The 19,993-nt window shown below is 40.1% G+C and overlaps 1 protein-coding gene across 5 annotated transcripts in view; it reads left to right on the top strand.

The window, feature by feature from the left end:
- Positions 1-19,993, top strand: part of oxr1a (oxidation resistance 1a) — a 153,870-nt gene that overhangs the window by 114,476 nt on the left and 19,401 nt on the right. For 4 of the 5 annotated variants that reach the window (XM_040117153.1, XM_040117155.1, XM_040117156.1 and 1 more), the window contains 4 exons: positions 5,109-5,216; positions 7,065-7,178; positions 17,710-17,862; positions 19,011-19,195. In XM_040117153.1, the coding sequence (XP_039973087.1) occupies positions 5,109-5,216; positions 7,065-7,178; positions 17,710-17,862; positions 19,011-19,195 (560 nt within the window). The remainder of the gene's footprint in view (positions 1-5,108; positions 5,217-7,064; positions 7,179-17,709; positions 17,863-19,010; positions 19,196-19,993) is intronic. The other variant, XM_040117154.1, reaches the window with a different exon arrangement.

Raw genomic sequence — 19,993 nt, 5'->3', positions numbered from 1 at the left:
TTGTTGTCTGAATGAACACTGGGATTCCCTTTACAAAGCTGATGAGATGACAAATCATGTAGTTCCTTGATACTGTCATAAAATGTCCAAGAGCAGTTTTTAATGACAGTTAGTTAGATGGGAGGCAAACCTGTCAGCATATCCTCTTTGTCTTCTTTGTGGTTATGCTTCACTGGTTTCTTTTAGTCACTGCAGTGGAAGACAACAAGGTGTATTCTGTTTGTTCACCATAGTGCCCTGAGTTTGGAGTACATTTTCTTGATTTGACTAGCTAAATTCCAAACAAATAAGACATCACTGAGCGTGTTGACATGCGATTCGATCCCAGTTTTGATCGACTTTGGGATGTGATGTTTACATCCAGCATAGAGAAACCTGGTTATTTAGCTCGTTGAAACTCAACCGTATCCAGGCTTTTGATCATCTGCATAAGTACAGGCATATCTTTGAATCCTCAACATCTCAGTTACTCTGTGTCAATTTCTATATCAACTCAGCCACCGAGTTACCTTAGCATTCGAGAATGAATCCAGTTGCTTTGCTGGATTTAGCTTCTCTGTTTAATGGAATTAATGGAATATGGATTATAATGGAATACTAGAGCAAAAATGCAGTTTATGCTCTGCTTTGCCAGTGCTGGACTTTCTGGACTTGGAGTACAGATTTCTGAAACCAGGATATGATGTTTACACACACAATACAAAACTTGGATACTGGAACAACCTGATCATAACTGGGATACTTACATGCATGTAAATGCAGTAAGTATAGTTATAGGAACAGAACTGTGAGGATTACGTTGTTGATGGTAACGCTGGTGTGTCACGAGCTTTGGTAAGCTCGTATGAAACCACTGCACATAATATAATTAAGAGAATAGGATAGCATACTGCAAACTAGCATGTACTATACAAACTAACCCATATATATGTTTTTTTTTTTTTTTTTTTATAATGAGTGATATATCAGGTCTGTACAGTACAAATATTGGAAACATACTTTTTTGTTTCTCAGTCCATTCTAAACACTGTACTATACAGTTGGCTTTGGTTGCTGTGCAACCTCCGTGTAACTTGATCTCAACTTTGATCAAATCATTGAATAAAATCTGGCCCGATGAACAAGCAGTGAAAATATTAAGGTATTAAATAGCATTTTGAAATATGAAGGATGCTTTCTAATTTGATTTGCTTCTAGAAAATGATCAAATTAACATTTAATCAAGCCAGACAATTGAATCAGCTCAACAAACTGCTGTTATTGTCCACTTTGAGCCTTCAAGGAGAACAAGTAAAAATAGATGTCTGGATTTACAGAACATTGTCATTTTTTGGTTGTCACTTACGACAATAACGCTTATGAATAATGACTTCTTCTTTTTTTTAATATTCATACTGTGGTATAATTATCAGTGGTTCTGAGGAGAAAATGAAATCTAATTATTCATCTTTGGTCCTTACTTCACTTTAATCCAGTGACATCCATTTAAAACCAGTTACAAACCAAGAATATCCCAGAAAAGCCATGTTCCACCCATCCTGTCCTTTTCTGCAATGTAGATGTGCTCACCATGAAATTACTGTATCTTATCTACCTCAGTTCAGCCCAGCACAGCCTCCCCATCCAATCCATACTGCAAAATGCATTCCTGCTCTGCGTTGTTCAATGTTGGCCAAAAAAGTTGCAAACATTGCTGATTCAGGGAGACTGTATGCCAGCAGCATGTCTGACCTCAGCTCTGATTAGTTTGTTCCCCAAGAGGGTAGGGCATTCAACCCATGATAACCCACAATCTGGGCCTGGGTTAGCACTTAGCAACCTCCTAACCCAGCTCTGTCCAACCCGTTGAAGTCTAGTCTTAATAGACCAACCCAAATCATTAAAGGGGAGAAATGAGTAAGAAATAACCCGAGATGACAAGGCTGTTGATCGGCAACCATGACGCTGAGATTTCTTTATTTCAAAACTCACATTACAAAAATTGTTCAATTTCAAAACCAGAACCACTTTTATATTGGACCTTAAACATATTCCTTCTCCCACTTTCTAAATTGCTAAGCAGTAGAGGAGGATGCTACAAGCAAGTGACCAGCATCACAAGACCTTTCAGGGGTGGTCCTGGGGGGGTAGGGGGTGGGGATCCCTGTCTACAATGACGTTTGCATTTTACTGACAGGAAACATACTACGTTTTATTTAAAATAACACTGACTTTTTAAATCTGTGTTACTGAGGAACTGCACGTGATAAAGAGTGTTTAATAGGCAGATGTCACCTAACATTCTCAGCCGTATCTAATTCCTAACCTGGCAACATATTACCATAGAACATACAAACAGCTGCATTCCTCATGTGCTCAGCCCTGGCCATTGTCTCCAAGCCCTGCTCTAATTCATCCTCAAGCTAACAGGCTTAATGACACACTTTGAATGCTAATAATGAGTGCTCGATTTTTTTTCACCTCTCTAAACCACATATTCTGGGGATTACCCGATATGGCTCTGTTATACTTGCAAAATCAAGTACACTTTGTATATTTCAAATATTTGAAATATAAATTCCTCCCAGCCCATCCACACTTTATCTCTCTGTTTTGATTTTACTAGGGGATTTTTTCTTACGAAATGCTACCTGACACCCATGTAACAGTGAAATATGCTAATTTTTCACTTCATGACGAATGCCAGCTGTTTTTGGAGCATGAGTTTGTGCACCTCACAGTTAGTGATATTTCCTGTTAGCAACCATATTTACTGGTTGCTAACAGCTTCTGAATTTCTGTTTGTTCTGCAGCCTCGGACATGATCCTGATCATTTCACGTGTGACTGCCTCACACACACTAATTCTGAGTTACTAATGTTCCAGCTTGTCTGTCTTGGTTCCTCTTATTCAACTACCTGTCTGTGACTGTGCTGTGTGAGTCTCTGTGTCTGTTAGTGCAAGAATAACCTGCTGGAAACTGTCACGTTAGAAATTTGGAAAATCTGTCATTCCTTGGTGATTTTGGACTGTTTATACACACACACACACACACACACAGAGGTAGTCCCATGATTGCTGCACTAACACACACAGTGCCGTTATCCTGTCCTAATTATACACAGCTCAGAGTCAGCCCTGCCTATCTGGTTCTCAGGGGTTCTCTCCCTTGAGCTCTTTTTTTTTTTTTTCTCTCTTTCCTTTCCAAATTTACGTTTCTCACATATGCAGGCACTTTCTGACATGGTCGTTATCCTTATTTGGATGGTACAAACTCCCACTGGGCATGTTAGATGCTTAACTAGTTTAGACACATGGAGCACATCTCTGTTGTATAGATTGTAACTGGTGGAGACAAACACAAGCACCTGTGTCACCCTGCAGGGTGCTGCAGCTGAGCGCAGGGTGTTGCCACAACACGAGGAAAATGCATGAAAATTCATCTGACATGATACTACCTTTTCTTCTGCTTGTTTATACATTTAATATGGTCCAGGATGATGTGCTTTATCAAGTGAATTAAATGACCCAGTTAATGCTGAATAGATTAGTCCGTTAATCAGTTAATTGACCAACAAAAATTAATCAACTACAATTTTCACAATCAGTTGCTTAAGGTATTGATTGAAGAAAAAAATGACAAAAACTTATTAGATTCAGATGCTCAAATGTGAGTATTGTTGGTTTTCTGAATATCTTTGAATTTAGAGCTGCTGGTCAAAAAAAAATAGTTTAATAAGCCCCACCCCCTTAGTTACTGGTGGCAAATTTACCGCTCAAATTTTTTTGTTATTTTTTTTAAACAATTTGTCCTTGATTTCAGACATAGGTACGCAATATCAGCTCATTTGTAGCCCGGTACTGTTGGTTTTGCTTTCTGAAACGACAGCTGTTGCTGGCATATTTTACCAGCTGTAGCTAGCTAGCTAATTAAGCTAGTGGTAGCTCCATGAGCTGGTTGAGACGCTTGACATTTTAATGTTTCTACTGGACTTGAAAAAACGTGTAAAAAGGTCTTAAATATTAACTTGATGGCTAGATACATGATGATATGCTAAAAGACTGAGGCTAAACCTAGTTTAGCATTTTTCTTGTACTGCAGGGTATTGTTAGTTTGTACTAGTACTGTAAATATGATAAGGAAAAATGTAAGCTCGGACCATTGTTCCATTCTAATATAACTCTGTTTGCGCTATTAAAGTTACAGGAGGAAAGGCTTTTAAGATGAAGACTAAGGAAATTAAAGAGCTGGACCAAGCGGCTAAGGTTAGCCCACACTCTAATATAATAGTATCCAGGCTCAGCTTCTGCACACTGGATGCGCCGGCTTCTTGCCTTGGAAGTAACGTTTGGTTACAACTGTACGTAGTAAGCTAGTTAGCCAGACATACTAACAATTGCTGCTTATTTTAGTGTATACAAACACACTGTTTTCTCTATTCCTGACACTTTTCCACTTGTGTTTATGGTTTTGGAAAGGCTATAAAAGGACACAACCCTCCATACTTTAAATGTCAAGCATCACTTTTAAAACTGTACATCACAGTATGTAGAGAAATCCAAAGCTTGACAGACCTGCTGTGCCTAGTTGCAGTTGCTAAGCTAAGATAGGACAATCGCTGCTAGGGGGAGGTAGGGAGGGATTTAGCAAATGATCAGTGTAAGTAAATGATTAATCATATAATTGAAAAAATAATTGAGGGATAAATAAATAACAAAAATAATCATTTAGATTAATAGTTATGGCCCTAGACCTTTATATACATGAGAATCTTTCTTGTTTTAAAATGAAAAAAGGTACATGTTGCTACATGAGTGGTTCTCAAGATAACACAAGACTGCTGCGGACATTCATGTCAGTTCATATTTCTGCCAGCAACATTGAATCCCATCTGTTCCTGGTCAACAGCTGACAAATTTACATGACATCCCAAAATCTAACATCCCAAAAACAAGCCACATTAAAACCTTTCAAGTGATAACTGCACAGCTCTGTTCATCAGATTTTCTCTCTCCGCCTTTCATCCTCTATGTCACATTTTCAAGTGTTCCCTTTACAGCTCTGAGGAAGTTCCCTGAACAGAAGCAGGAGTGTGATATTGTGTCCTCTCTCTTGTTTTGTGGTCTAGGTGGAATCGCGGGACACGTTGAACAGCATTGCGCTCAAGTTCGACACTACACCCAACGAGCTGGTTCAGCTGAACAAGCTGTTCTCCAGAGCAGTGGTGCCTGGCCAGGTGTGAACCGCCGTGCACGTCTAGATTCAGCTTCATCACTTCATCACTGTCCTACAGCAACTTCATATCTACAGCAAACAACTAACCACTCGATCTTGCATAGTTCCCCTAGACACATCAAGCATTCTCAATGGTTTGCCTTGATATCACCATTACTAAACATTCCCTAAATGCGAGAATTTTTCTGGAGAAATTGGAAATAGAGGGTTTTTAGGGAACATCACGGGCTGCACGTGTGTATCTTTTCTCTGAGACTCGCTCACTCACATACCACGTCCATACTATCTTTATGCCCACTTAATTACGTGCTAATTACAGTGTCACTTGTCCCATTAGGTTGCAATTCATTGCAAAAGACCTTTTTTGCTTTTAAAAAGGTATAATAATATGTGTGATCCTTAAATTCTCCCAAAGATGCTGTAGTTCTTACAAGATGACACAAGCTCCCCATTTCTAGCCCGCTAATGTAAACACAATGCCAGCTTCCCTGGCTCAAGTTCTGCTTCATGTTTCTCATTTCTTTTTTCAGCAACAGACCCAAATTCTAAATCTGTTTTTAATAGGGAAAGTGACAGACATCCAAAATGACATTTTGTCACTTTATTTCCTGGCGTAAAAATGAAATCCAAACAAATGGAGAAGAGCCACATTTGCCAAACCCGCTGGCATCCCCCGTCTCAGCTCTCGGCAAACAATGCTGAATTGAGCCGTGTCCAGACGGTAGAATGTTTTCTTCTCTTTCCATGACGGTGGCAGAAGTTAAATCACAACAAAAACGGCTACTTTTTTATGTATATAGATTGATATTTCATCTCCTAACTTCTTGTGCAGTCCAAAAATTTACAATCTAAAAAAGATCGTCATTAAAAAATTTTGAGCTTTAATGCCTCTAATAGATATTGTACAGGTCCAAATGAGGCAATTGTCCATGTCGCTACAGATGTAGTCACTGTAAAGGAACCACTTCTTATATCATTGTACGTATTTTAATGAATATATTTGTTATGAATTAGGAAAGTCTTCAATGTTTGTATTGCAATTGAATGAATGACTAGTAGCCCTCTCTTAGAAGGTTGGTTACTAAGTAAAGCAGGCAGAGAGAGACGAGGAAAAAAATCGGACTTTAACATTATGCGTTAACTTTAGCGTGCAGATCGCACAAACTATCATTCTCCCAAAATGGCAAACTATTCCTTTTAACAGCTAGTAATTCCCCTACTCAAACTATCACTAGAATAGACGGCTAGAATGTGTTGGTTGCAACAAACAGATGCACACATTCCATCACTATAGAAAGACTATAGTGATGGATAATTGATTAGTCATATCAACAATATGTACAATTTATTAATTGTTTAAATTGGTGTAGAAGCAATGATGCCAAAAATTCACTGGTTCCTGATTCTCTTAGTCCTCTTTGATATTCAACTAAGTATCCTTGGGTTTTAGACTTGGTCGGATCAGTTAATCGTAATGAGCATTCTTCTAATGAAAATAATCATTCATTGTAGCCCTTTATGGAAATAAATTTAAATGTGAGCATGGAAAAGTAATGTTGCATTGACTAGATTTACAGTATGTGTTCTAACTCCATGAAAACCATCAGATACCCCGTTCCCATCACTGCTAATTCTAAAACATTGACTGTGACGTTCCCTCTCTCGGTTTAGGTAGCTATTCACATGCAATCATGTTATTTGCCTTGTCAAACTTAGTTTGGCTGTCTGCGTATGCATATGTGTGTGAGAGAGATTCTCTTGATCTCTCCCCGTGTGTGCATGTGTGGTGTGCCGTGTGTTGGCACAAAAACGGGGCCTGTGTAAATACAGACATGGATTGTGTTTGCAGGTTCTGTACGTTCCTGATCCCGAGTACGTCTCCAGTGTCGGAAGCTCCCCTTCCCTCAGTCCTATCAGCCCCCTGTCTCCCACCTCCTCAGAAGCTGATTTAGAGAAGGTGACGGTATGTTGACTACAACTCCGATGCACAATCTCACACGCCCAGAAAAGGTGCATTAACCTAACTATTTTTGTGCTGTTTTATGGATAGATATGAAACGTGACATTTTGTGTTTTGTGCACTTACATCGTACCTACTACAGTGTCGTTCAAATAATGTTAGGCAACATTATTTCATCCAGGCAACAGGAAAGAAGAGGGAAAACTGAACATCTTAATTGTTTGTGCAGGGCCAGTGAGTTCAACGTCATCAGAGAATATTTGCTGTCATGCCATTTATAAAGGGTATAAATAACAAATTTACGATTAAGGAAGTTAGCTGTCAGTGGGGCAGGTGACTGATACTGATTTATCAGTCCACCAAAGACCAATTTACCCTGCATCTGCCAGTTGCTGGTCATTACTTTTATGCCCTACAAGCAGATATAAGATGATGCTGAGCTATATCGGTTAGATCCTGATCACAATACACAGTGGCTTACATACAGCAATTGTTCAAGCACGCACACACACACACACACACACACACACACACACACACACACACACACACACACACACACACACACACACACACACACACACACACACACACACACACACACACACACACACATACATACATACATACATACATACATACATACATACATACATACGCACACACAACCAAACCAACAGGAATACAGTTTGCGCCCATCTGTCCCCACCATATACACACACCATACACATCAATTCTGCCTTATCCTTCAGGCAACGCTGTCACGTTTTAAAGCTCTGTTCATTGTCAGCCTAAAAATGAACATCCAGGATGATGTGTCATGCTGTCAAGGACAGAAAAGACAGAAAGAGGTGCTAATAAAACCTGCCTAGTATTTTCCAAGGCCAGAACAGGAAGTAATATGTATATTTGTCTGCACATACAGTCAGGCACACAGGACATACTGTATGTGTTGCTTCTTAACATTGACCATCTTTTTGTTTTTTGTTCACATCACATATACAACTACAAAAATGTCATTCACACAATAAAGTCAATGGCCTATTCCATTGTGCTCTTGGACACAATGCATATCTATATTTATATTTGACGCAACTAACCTGACTAACTTGAGAGATCTGTAGTTTGTCTTTGAGTCTTTCTCCCACTATTGGCCCACAGTTTTAGACTTCCTTTAGCAAGTATATCAGCTTTTCAAGTCAAAAAAGCTAGTTGTGTTGTGCACTGTCCCCAGGGTTTACTGTCTAACAAACATCCTAGATAACTAACAGAGCGCTTTGCAGAAAAAATCTGACTGTCTAGGAAAACATTGAGTGTCCTAGATAGACCATAACCTTGTGTGTGCTGCATGTGGCTGCTTTATATTAACACTTGATCTATAGAGGGAGAAGCAGATTGCCAGTGACTTTGTTGGACAAACAGCTTGTTGTCCTTTTCAAACATGAAACCGACATATAAAATTGCAAGAGCATTTACACAGGAAAGTGCACGCGTTACAGGCTATTAGTAAAACTGATTTCTTGGTTCGTATCCAAGCTGCTGACAGCACTTTTGTTTTGATACATTATTGTTATTGTTTTTATGTGAAGATAGAGACAGATGGCGTTTACACGTTGTTAATGTGGCCAAATGTATGTCTGACCACCTCCAGTGATTTATTTAAGTGCAGACATATTTAGTGAAATTTGGCACACGTAAACCTGTATGTGATGAGCCAGGGTAAAGAGACTGAAATACTGAAATCATTTCAATGTCATCTTGTTGTTTTTTGGTGGGTTTATTCCCTCACTGATATTAAGCCATATCTACATGACATGACATGACATGACACCACATTTTCCCCACTTGTCACTCTCAGCTTCAGTAGTGTAGCATGAGAAACAGAGACAAACTAGAGGTTAGCTGCATGTTGCCTGTGTCCGAAGTGACTTCCAGTCTGGTCTGGTCAGCCGTACACATCCTGTCCTCACAGCTCAAAGAGCCTTTTCCCTCAGGTACTGTGTCTGTAGCACCCAAACGAGCCAATCATTAAGCCCCGCAGTGGTCCCTTAACAAATATGACTGTTTGTCGGTCTCCATGGAAACGGAGGTCTTGTTTTTGCCGCCTTTGTAAGAAAATGGATACTGCTGTCTCTGTTGCAATCCCTCTCACTGCTGCTCCACTTGAGTTTAGACACTCTCCTACCACAAGCATTTTCCCTTTCGTCTGCTCTAATCTGTCCGTTAATTTCTCCACGGTTGCCAAAAGAAAGGGCCCTGTGCATTTACTACTTATCTATTTAGGTCATGCCTGCGAGAACAGGAGCATATTCTGCGGCTCTCGACGGGGGAGGATCAGAGAGAGGGGCTGTGACTGCAGAGAAATTAAGCCTTTAAAAGTGATGCCATGTCTGATATTTAGAGCAACTAATGAACGGAGCTGCTTCTTCTCCCAGACAAGCAGCCGGGCAGCAATTATTTCAGGCCGAGGAAGTGTGCTTGGAAGGCAGAAGGGAGGGATCATTTTCTCACCCGATGTGTCAACTCTGTATGTGTTTGTGAGGGCGTTGTGTGTGTGTGTGTCTGTGTGTTTGTCTGTCTGCGTGTGAAAATGTGTGTCTGTATCTGACAACTGTGCTTGTTAGTGTGTGCTTGCCTGCACACTCCTCTCTTTCTCTCTCCTTTTGTTTGTTACTTGATAGTTATATAGAAGGAGGCAGCATCCAGGTGCTGTTTGATTTTTAAACCACAGGAAGAACCATAACTCACTCTGCTTCTTTTATTTTTTCTCCAGAATCCCTGGCATCTTTTAATTACAAGCCTATCTTGGTGCTCGGCACGCTCGTCTCCACGATAAAATTATCCAAATAAATGGCTCTGTGAATTGTATACTAATAGCAATGCGAGCCGCAAATAGCTAGTATAACCCCGATCAAGACGAGTGCTCTAAAGAGAAACTACTTTAAAATGCTTCTCTTTTAGTTTTGGGACTAAAAAGAGTCAGATCTACTGTAGCACCAGATGTTTAAAAAGCCTATAAGATCTTCAGAAAGCCTGACAAATAATCAAAGCGATTAAACATACCAGAGGTTTTTCACTGCAGAGTATTACTGTTATTCATTTACATCAAAACTGAAATCACATGTATTTGTGAAAGTTTCCTCCCATTAAGTAACCTACATAGAACAGGAAAATAAAGCTATGTATTAAAGTTATTCTATGTAACTTTTGCACAGCAGAGCCACAAGTGACAGTTACAGGATAATGGTAAATAGAGAAATTAGTTGATTAATCGATAATTGTTTTTTTTTTGTTTCTATATTTTTTATGTTTTTTTTAATTTTTTTTAGCAAAATGCAGAACATTCTCTGGTTCCAGCTTCTACAGTGTGTGTATTTGCTGTTTTTCTGTTTTATATCATTGTAAATGAAATGTTCTTGGGGTTTTTGACTGTTGATTGGACCAAACAAGAAATTTAATAATGTCACCAAAAACTCAAATTAAATGTGATTTTAATAGACCAAACAATTCACTGATTAAACTAAAAACATAAGTGGCACATTAATCGAAAATGAAAATAATTGTTAGTCTTGGCCGTAGTGGTAAAAGTTCAAAAGTAGTGGCATATCTGTAGAACAGCCATGAAGTCAATGAACTGACTCAGTAATTTCAGTAGTACAACAATACTATAGCTTAACTTAGCTAACATTAGCCACCATGGGATACTGGTCATACCAGACCAAGTGAGGCTGTAGCAGAAAAAGCCCTGAGTTTATTAAATTGAGTATGGCTGTGTTTTATTTCTAATGAATTAAACTTTTCATTCGTAAGAGGAAGAATGTGTTACTTCTTCTTTCAAAAGTTACATAGTGTCGCTTTAAAGTCCTTGTGGCTGAATTACATTTATCACATTTTGCAGACACCTCCAGGAAGTTACTGTGGATTTTACTTTTGGAATAGTTAAACCCGTGTAACACGATAAATTGGATTAAGCCTACCCTTTATGGAGCATGTGTATGTCTCCTACAAAATGAATACCCTTAAATTTCCATTTTCAGAAAGCAGGGGGGAAGGGTTTATTTGAAAGAAAGTGTCAAATCAAACACAGAGAATCTCCTGTGAAACATGAATCCATTATACGCTTTGATGAACTTGTTATACAACACTACCCAAAGGTTTTTTCCATACATTTATGTTGTTCAGTTTTTCTGTGATAGAGTTAAAGGCCAGATAAGGCGGCTCTGAAGTGTCTTCATGCACTCGCTGCTGGTATTGGCAGCAAAAAGTAACACATCTTCCAGGCACGGATCGTTGGCCGGCTGTCTGACTGGCTGTGTGTGTACGTGCGCTTGTTTTACTATATTTTCTCTCTCTTTCTCTTTCTCTCTCTGCATGCATGGGTAGCTGGCTGACTTTCCAACTGGCGGTCTTGCTGTCATTGGATTATTTGGCAGCCACCGGCTTGCTGCCGTAGTTGCTCTCTGGTCATTTATGTGGGCAGACACGTACTCTTTCTCCTATCCAGACCTTTCTCATGCTCATACTGATACACACACACACACACACACACACACACACACACACACACACACACACACACACACACACACTTACTCACCATGGTGGAACAGCTACTACTGTGACCTTCTATGCCTCTTCCTCTCCCTTCCTTTTTGGCACCTCTTTTGCCTCTCTCCCTCCCTCCTTCTTTCCTTCCTCTCTTCCACTGGGGTATGATCTAAAATAAGTAGTGGAGGAAGTAGACCCAGTTTAGTCTACCTATAAATCCGGTCCCAAATAGGTACATTTGTGATGATCTCACTCAGGTGAACAGGTTTCTTCTCCTAAAATCCTGCACCTACTAAACACTACTATATTTTGATGACAATCTCATGGTCGCCTCATCAGGGTGTCAACTAATTTGAACAATAGTACAGATTGTACTTAAGGACTTCTGGCCTCAGACGTTCGATAAATCACAACCATTGTGGGCTCCTTCTTGTAGAGTGCACCCGTGTCCACAAGGTGGAGCTGTGTTTAGATTTTTGAATGCACCGTGTGTCACTGTCAAGGTCAAAGCGGGTTGGCACCTGCAGACTTCCTCTCTGAAATATTCATTATTACATAGAAGCAACTCACACTAATATATTACATATTCAATAGGAATTTTAGCAGAATTCTTTGAAGAAATTACGGATATTTTAGGAACCTTATGTTTTTAATTTATATTGACTACCACAGAATGTCTTTAATTGATATATTACCTTTCCCATTTACAATATATCCCTTTGTCCTTCACTGTCTTACAATAGCCTGGATATAGCCATAGCCATAGCTGCCTTTCAGATTTTTTTCTCCTCTACTTTTAACTGTGGGTGAGTAGAGAAATATTGGTTTGAAACTAAAAGGATATTGATTTCTATTGCCCCACCACAGCTGTCATCTGACACTGTTACACCCATCTCCTGTACCCTCAGCGTCAAAGCAGAGGGTGTTGACATCAGGCTCTTATTTTGCCCCCTCTACTTTTCTCAACTCAGCACTTCTCTTCCTGTACAATCCATTTCAATACTCTTCCATCCTACCTTCCTCCTCATGCCCTCATCTCCTCTCCCCCCTCAGCAGTTACTCGCAGTCTGCGGCCAGCACAACAGTTCTTTCATCTTTGGATTTCAGTGCAGCAGTCATTCCACTATGCTCTTTGTCTCCCTTTGATGTCACACACACTGAAAAAATCCCGTTTCCAAGACTCTGACTGGAATCTGGTCACTTCAGGGCACAGGCAAGTCGTGGCTAACCTGAGATGAGGTCAAATAAAGTCTGTGTCTTCATTATAGGACTTCAGTGAGGTTGTCTCGGTTCTTCACTTCTTTTCATATCAATGAGAGCTGAGTTGTCTGTTACCCTACCTAACCTTACCTTACGTTGCCTGTGCGGTTATGCAGTTTAAATAAAAAGCCTGGGTGAAGTTGCAGCTGAGAAAATAATGGATGTTTTGGATGCTAGTGCAGGAGAAACACTGATCCTATATTAGAGGATTTTAGTAGTGCATAGAAAGCAGCAGCCCAGGAAACTTAAACTGTATTGATCTGTCAACTGTATGTATATTACATGTAACACCTACACTAAATTGTATCTTTATAATCTCTTGATGATAATCTCTTTATCGCCGTGGAAGCTTTTGACAGACTGCTAGTCATTTTTAACTTTAGATACACATAACAATACCTATATGATCCTAAAGTTGTTACTTGGTGCATGGTATTGGAAAATCTTTGTCACCAAACAACTCTCAATTCCAAGTCTGAGGTATCAGGATTTTATGGCAACAAGGATATTTCCCACATTTGGTGAAAAGAACTACAGAGGTTTCAACAAACTGTTGGCAAAGTGGCTGCAAATACACTACCACTGTAAGTTAAATTGAAATAAAATCCAATATAAACACTAATACAATAGATTCAGCTAATTTTAAAGGAGATGTAGACTGTTTGTCAATAAACTACTACAAACACATGACGCAACAAAAGAAACTAATTTAGGCCGCGTGTCTAACCATCTTGGTATGATGCATGAACACTCCCAAGTCTGAGTAACAGGATTTTTTTCTGTTCTTCCCATTCTAATGAATTCAGCATTTGTGTTTAGTGCTAGCTAGCAAAGATGTCGAACAAGGTAAACATTATACCTGCTAAACATCAACATGTTAGCATTTTCATTGTGAGAATGTTAGCATGCTGACATTAGCATTTAGCCCAAAGCACCACTGTGCCGACATACAGCCTCTCGGAGCTGCGAGCATGGCTGTAGGCTCTTAGTCTTGTTTTAACTTTCATAGGCAAATAAAATTCACTCAGGAACACTTGAGTCATAAAGGTAAAACTATTAATGTAGTAATGGTTATAGGGTATTTCACAGTACAGGCAGCATGCCAGAAACTCAACCTGGAGTGTAATGAACCAACAAGGATATGCAGTATATTATTTGGAAATTAATTTAAAAAGCAAGAGGTGCTGTTGCAGTCATTGTGTATAAGAACCCAGACAGGGCAGGTGAGGTCTTGGAGCAAGAAAGCAGCAGAAGCAGTCAATAGCAGCGTCTAGCAGGATGGATTAAGCATCACAGGTAGTCTTGGAGGAACAGCAGGGAAGAAAGTGGTGTGTGCTGTTCAGTCAGATATGTAAAACATGACTGGGTGCTTGGATGATTTTCTGATTCAGCATGACTATGCAGGTTCTGCCTAAAGAGAATAAATCATAACTTGGGTGAAAACAAAGAATATATATATATATATATATATATATGTGTGTGTGTGTGTGTGTGTGTGTGTGTGTGTGTGTGTGTGTGTGTGTGTGTGTGTATATATATGTTTATGAATGATCATCACACCAACTCCATGAGACCTGATGCATGGGCTTTGACCTGGTGAAATTAAACTGAGACACTGTGCCAAGTTTTTTTTTTTTTTTTTTTTTTCCCCCCCCAACAAGTTATAAAAAGAGTTTCACATTAAAAGCAGAATAAAAGCACAGATTGTCATCCTTCGACAATATGCCGATATTGGCATCCAGTTGAAGCCCACACAGAAACATTATGTACAAGGTCATTTGAAAGTCCTTTTTAGCTTTGTGCACGTCAACTTTTGGCAAAGGACCAATTGAAATCGTTACCTATCACCTTGTGTTGCCTTATGAGCTCTCAGCTGATCGACAGCAGGTGTGTCTTCACAGTCCTTTCAGATCTCTCACACATGGACTATGTGGGATATGTGATGGGTGTTACTTTGTCAACACATAACACCCTTCTCTCAAATGTGCCAGAAGTAATGACAGGGAATGTAAGACGGTGTTTGTTATGCATTTCTAGGAGGGTGTACATGTTTTGATATCTGTAGCTGTTCATTCAGCCCAGGTGTGGGCTTCACATGTGGGCTGCATGTGTGTTCCTCTTCCCACGTGAGTTCTAGTCAGTGTTAACTTTTAGCCTGCTCCTCTTTTCATATTTAACCTTGGAGCAGGAAGGCCAGCTTGAATTAGTCACTTGGAAGTGGCTTTCCGGGAAGTGGAGCAATGAAGTGCAGTTGTGTAGGTGAAGTGTGTTCAGTTTAAGTGGATGACAAGCTGGTTAAAGTCCTACACATAGTCCTCATCTTCAGAAGCTGGGCCTCTGAACGTAAATTCATCAACAGTCAATGCTCTCACAGATCAGAGAAAACATGCTCTAGTTTTATTTATTTATTTATTTTTTTTTGTCACTCTTGAAACTGTATTTTCAGCTCCAATCCCTCTCCCCCATATCTCAGTTTTACATTTTTAGGTCCTTCTCCTCTCCTTTCTCAGAGAGGTTTGTTTTGGCTGTAACAGATTGGCAAGCCCCCTCAGCCTTCCCTGGCTGCCAGTGTCTGGGCTGCTTGTGTCGGTGTGGGTCAGTAGCTGCAGGCTATTTGTCGACTGTGCTGGGAGACGGAGAGGGGGAGGCGTAGGGGTGGGTGTCAGGAGGACAGCAGACATTTGTTATGGGCTCGGGCTCTCTTCTCTAAGTTCATCACCGCAACTCTAGCTCTTCACTGCTCTTCACTTCACTTCTCCATTGGCTCTTGACGACCCTTGACTCCCAGTTGAAATCCCCTTCAATGATAACTCCCACACACTCCTCCGTCCTCCTTTTCCCTTTTGTTCTTTGTCCTCACACCACTCACTCTCTTTCATTGCCTTTAGCTCTCTTTATCTCCTTGTCTTTTTATTTCTTTCCTTTTTACTTTCTTCTGCTGCAGTTTCTACTCCCTTTCTGTCTTTCTCATCCCTGTTTCTCCTGTCTCTCACTTCTTCTCGTCATTCAGTGTCAAAGAGAGTCCATCCTGCAGAGCATTGTTCAGTCAGTCAGACCAACAGTCAGCGCTGTCCTACAAAATGTCACCCAGTCAGGAAGTTGTCAGTCAGTCTCTCCCTTTGGCTCAGACATCACATGGCAACAGGCCACTGGAAGAAACACCAAACCCACCATGTTTCCAGCCCAGCACACACACAATTGGTGGCATCTGGCAGATCGTAGAAAAACATTTGTAATTATGAAGGAAATAGTTTTATTTTTTTTAAATCAGCATTATGTCTGAATATCTGTAAATACCTCTTGATAACATTGTTTAGCAGTTCTCCTATCTATCATTACAGCCATAGATTTATCTTTATTAACAAACCATATGTTTTGCAGCACTCTGGGCTCAATATAATTGGGAGTGTAGGATACTTGTATGTGTCTTGTATATGTAGATATATATATGCATTTTAGATGTCTTATTTTTACTTTTCACTGGTTTCTCCCAGTTGATGAGTCCACTGTACATGCCACTGCAAATGCAATTGATTTCTACTCCATGTACATGAAGAATACACACTTGCACAATTCCATAGGTTCGTGTTAACACAAACGAACCGCCTCTGCTGAAATACAATATCTGCAGAGGTAAAGTAGTTTTTGTGCACAATTTCCCTCAAGGCAGGGGTACCCCCACTCCCCGCTCGGATTCTGATGAGAGGGTCATAGATAATTGGCCTCTTAGTATCATGGATGGATTACTGAATGGCTCTACTGTGTACAGGCCCAGGTCCCCTGAACAGAACGCAGCGCGACCAGAGAGTGATGCAAAATAACTACTAAGAGACACAAAACTACTTTCAATGTCTGTGTCCAGGAGCCCACTGTCTCATAATCTGTTCATGGCTATAAGATGTTTGGAACAATTTATTCAAATATTACTTTATAAGAATATTTTGAGTTGTTCATTTGCCATTCATTTAATACACTAAATAAATAACGTAACTATTAATATTGTACACTTGATTATTGCCAAGAACTGGAGCTTTAAATTTGAGTCTTAACACATTTTTTGTAATTGTATTGTGGTTGTGGTTCTTTTATATTGTGCCCCGGTCTGACCCTGCCATTCAAAAGTTTCTAAATCTGCCCTTGATTCAAGGTCATGTTGGTCCCTAATTAAATAAAACTAACTGGGCTTCAAGTCGTGCAAATAAGCACAATAATTAGATCTTCGGTCTCATATGAATGTTTTTCATTTAATTACCACTGTGAAGCTCAGGCACACAAGAGGCGCATTCATTTGGCTCATCATTGGGTCCCTTTTAACCTGATTGTCCCACTGTGCAGAAAATATCTGTTTATATATAGATAATACATTTAGAGACTCAAACACATTATTTTGATGAAATGAGACACAAATTAGTTACACCATGTATCACCAAGTGATCCAAGCTATGCCTGTTTGACAGTGCGGTTAGTTTGTTTGGTTGAATGCTAATCAGAGACATCATGCATCCATAGAGAGATTTATTTGTAGGCACCAGAATAAAGTGGAACACAGCTTTTACATTTGTACTCATTTTATTTCACTTAACTCCTGACTATAAAATGTACCCTTTGTTGTATATTGCGACCAATGAACAACTACTGCAGTCCAGTATAAAAGTATGCTAACAAAAGTTGTCTTTTTCCTACCCTTCCCTAATTGCAACAATGTCCGCACCCGCTCTACCTCCAGGACTCTGATGGCCCCCCCAAACCAGAAGGCGTTCTCCCTCCAGTGTTCTCTGCCCTACGCCAGTCCAGAGTGGTGTCATCCACCTCCGAGGAGGAAGAAGCCCTCACAGAGAAGTTCCTCAAGATCAACTGCAAGTACATCACTGATGGAAAAGTAAGAAACAGTACCCAGTTGTGTATACGTTGTGTGTGTGTGTGTGTGTGTGTATGGGTCCGCTTGTTTAAGGTCACACTGTTGTACCCTCCTTGTCATTTTACAGACTGAGCAGTTCAACAGAGTGTACTGCTGTAGTCTAAATCATAAACCGCCAATAGGAAAACTACCCTCAAACTAGCCCCAGTTGGGGGCATTGGCTGCTGCTTTTTGAAGTGATCGCAAACATTCCCAAATAGTACAGGGAGCAGAAATATCAAGTGCGCCACTTTATGCATTTACAGCAAAAAGGCATCTGTGATAATCACTTTCAGTTTTTCGTTGTTCACATGGCCTAACACAAGGAAGTTTGCAGCTCCTTAAAACGTAAATTGAGTTATCTAAATTAACGATCTTAAAAGTTACGGTGAAATGTTGTGTTTAAATCTTCTCTATCTTACTACATTGCCTTTCTTGTGAAAGTCTGATCTGATAATAACTCAGATAGTGCCATTGTTTGGCCTTGGCTCTAGGAATTACATTCAAATTTGCAGTTTTTTACCATAAAAACTTAAATAGTGAATAAAAAACTAACAGGTAAATAAATAAATAAAAGGACTTAATTGTTACTTTTGGTACAATTGACTCTTGAAAGAAAAAACACTCACTGGTCATTTGGTGTATGTCGTGGTTGTTGGTCAGGTTTGATTCAGTTCAGGCAGGATAGAAGCCAACTACCAGGACGTCCTACATTGAAATACCCAAAGAGTCCACCCAGATGGTCCATCACTGCCTGCCTGAGTGTGTGTGCGTGCGTTCACCAACAGACTGTGCCTGAGAGCAGGACAGTTGCCTGGATATAGCACACACATACACACAGATCCATGGTATTGAACCACTGCTGATTCACTCCCAGGTACCAAATGAAAGCACAGAAGTGCTCAGTGCTGCCAGTCAATAACTTCTACTTGATTAAGGACATTTGTGGTCGCAAATGGATTTGGCCGCCAGTTGTTCATGTTACAGAGGTGCTTTTGATTATCTTTTGTGGGAGATAAAGATGCTAGGCTGTTATTTTATGTTTTCATTTCATTTCATTTTTTTGTGTAAAGAACCGATGGATCTCATTGTCCCTAACTCATTTCTCTCATTTCCTGTGCCGTTGTAAGGGTGCGGTGAGCGGGGTGTTGCTGGTGACACCTAACAACATCATGTTCGACCCTCACCGGATGGACCCCTTGGTTCAGGCCCATGGGTGTGAGGAATATGGCATCATGTGTCCTCTGGAGGAAGTGCAGTCTGCTGCCATCTACAAGGAAATCACTGACGCCAAGATCAGAGAGGCTGTCCCCGAGTAAGAGAAAGCATAGACATACTGCATGTGCAAGTTCTGTAGCAGTAGAAGAGGACTTCTATATGAACTACACATGTAATTGTTGAAAGTATATACAGCAGTAAAAGACCACACTGACCTCTAATTCTGATTTATTCTTATTCTTATAGCTAGACATTAAATTCTTCCACAATTTAATTCCATGTGGCTTTCTCCCACTCTTGCCCTCAGAAAAATACAGCAACCTTGTCGTAGTCAATGTAATTCTCCGCTGCACCCATTGTCAGATTACATCAGCAACCAAGTGACAGTTTAATTCTTTTCCCCCCACATAGCAAAATAAAAAGGAAACGCCAATTACACCGGGGTTACTGAAGTATGCCTTCACCCTCCTACGCTCTGATTGTTCACCTCTTTATGCAGTAGAAATCAGCCGCTTCACTTGTGTTTCCTCCCTCAGATTTGTCTGGGTTTTTTTTTTTTTTTTTTCTTTTTCTTTTTTGTATTTTGATTTTTTTAGTGTTGAAACCAAATTTATGCAAGGACAACTATGGTATATCATTAGGAACCCTGTAGATTCATTTTTTTTCCTGTCTCTTCTGGTGGTAGCAGGGTCTGGGCAGAGCTGTATTGAGCTGGTTGAGTGTTGCCCGTGGAGCAGTTATTGTGCTGGCAAATGACTTTTTTTAATGCCAGGCCCAGATGTTTTCTCAGCTGTGATCCATTGTCTTTGTCTCCTCTGTGTCCTCTCTCTTCTCTCCCGCTCTATCTCTGCTGACCTCTCTCTCGCTGTCTGAGCACACAGCTGAGCAACAAGTG

This window comes from Xiphias gladius, chromosome 22, assembly GCF_016859285.1.
Source record: "Xiphias gladius isolate SHS-SW01 ecotype Sanya breed wild chromosome 22, ASM1685928v1, whole genome shotgun sequence".
NCBI classification, from domain to species: Eukaryota; Metazoa; Chordata; class Actinopteri; order Istiophoriformes; family Xiphiidae; genus Xiphias; species Xiphias gladius.
The sequence above is the reverse complement of the archived record's forward strand: the minus strand, read 5'-3'. Positions and strand labels throughout refer to the sequence as shown.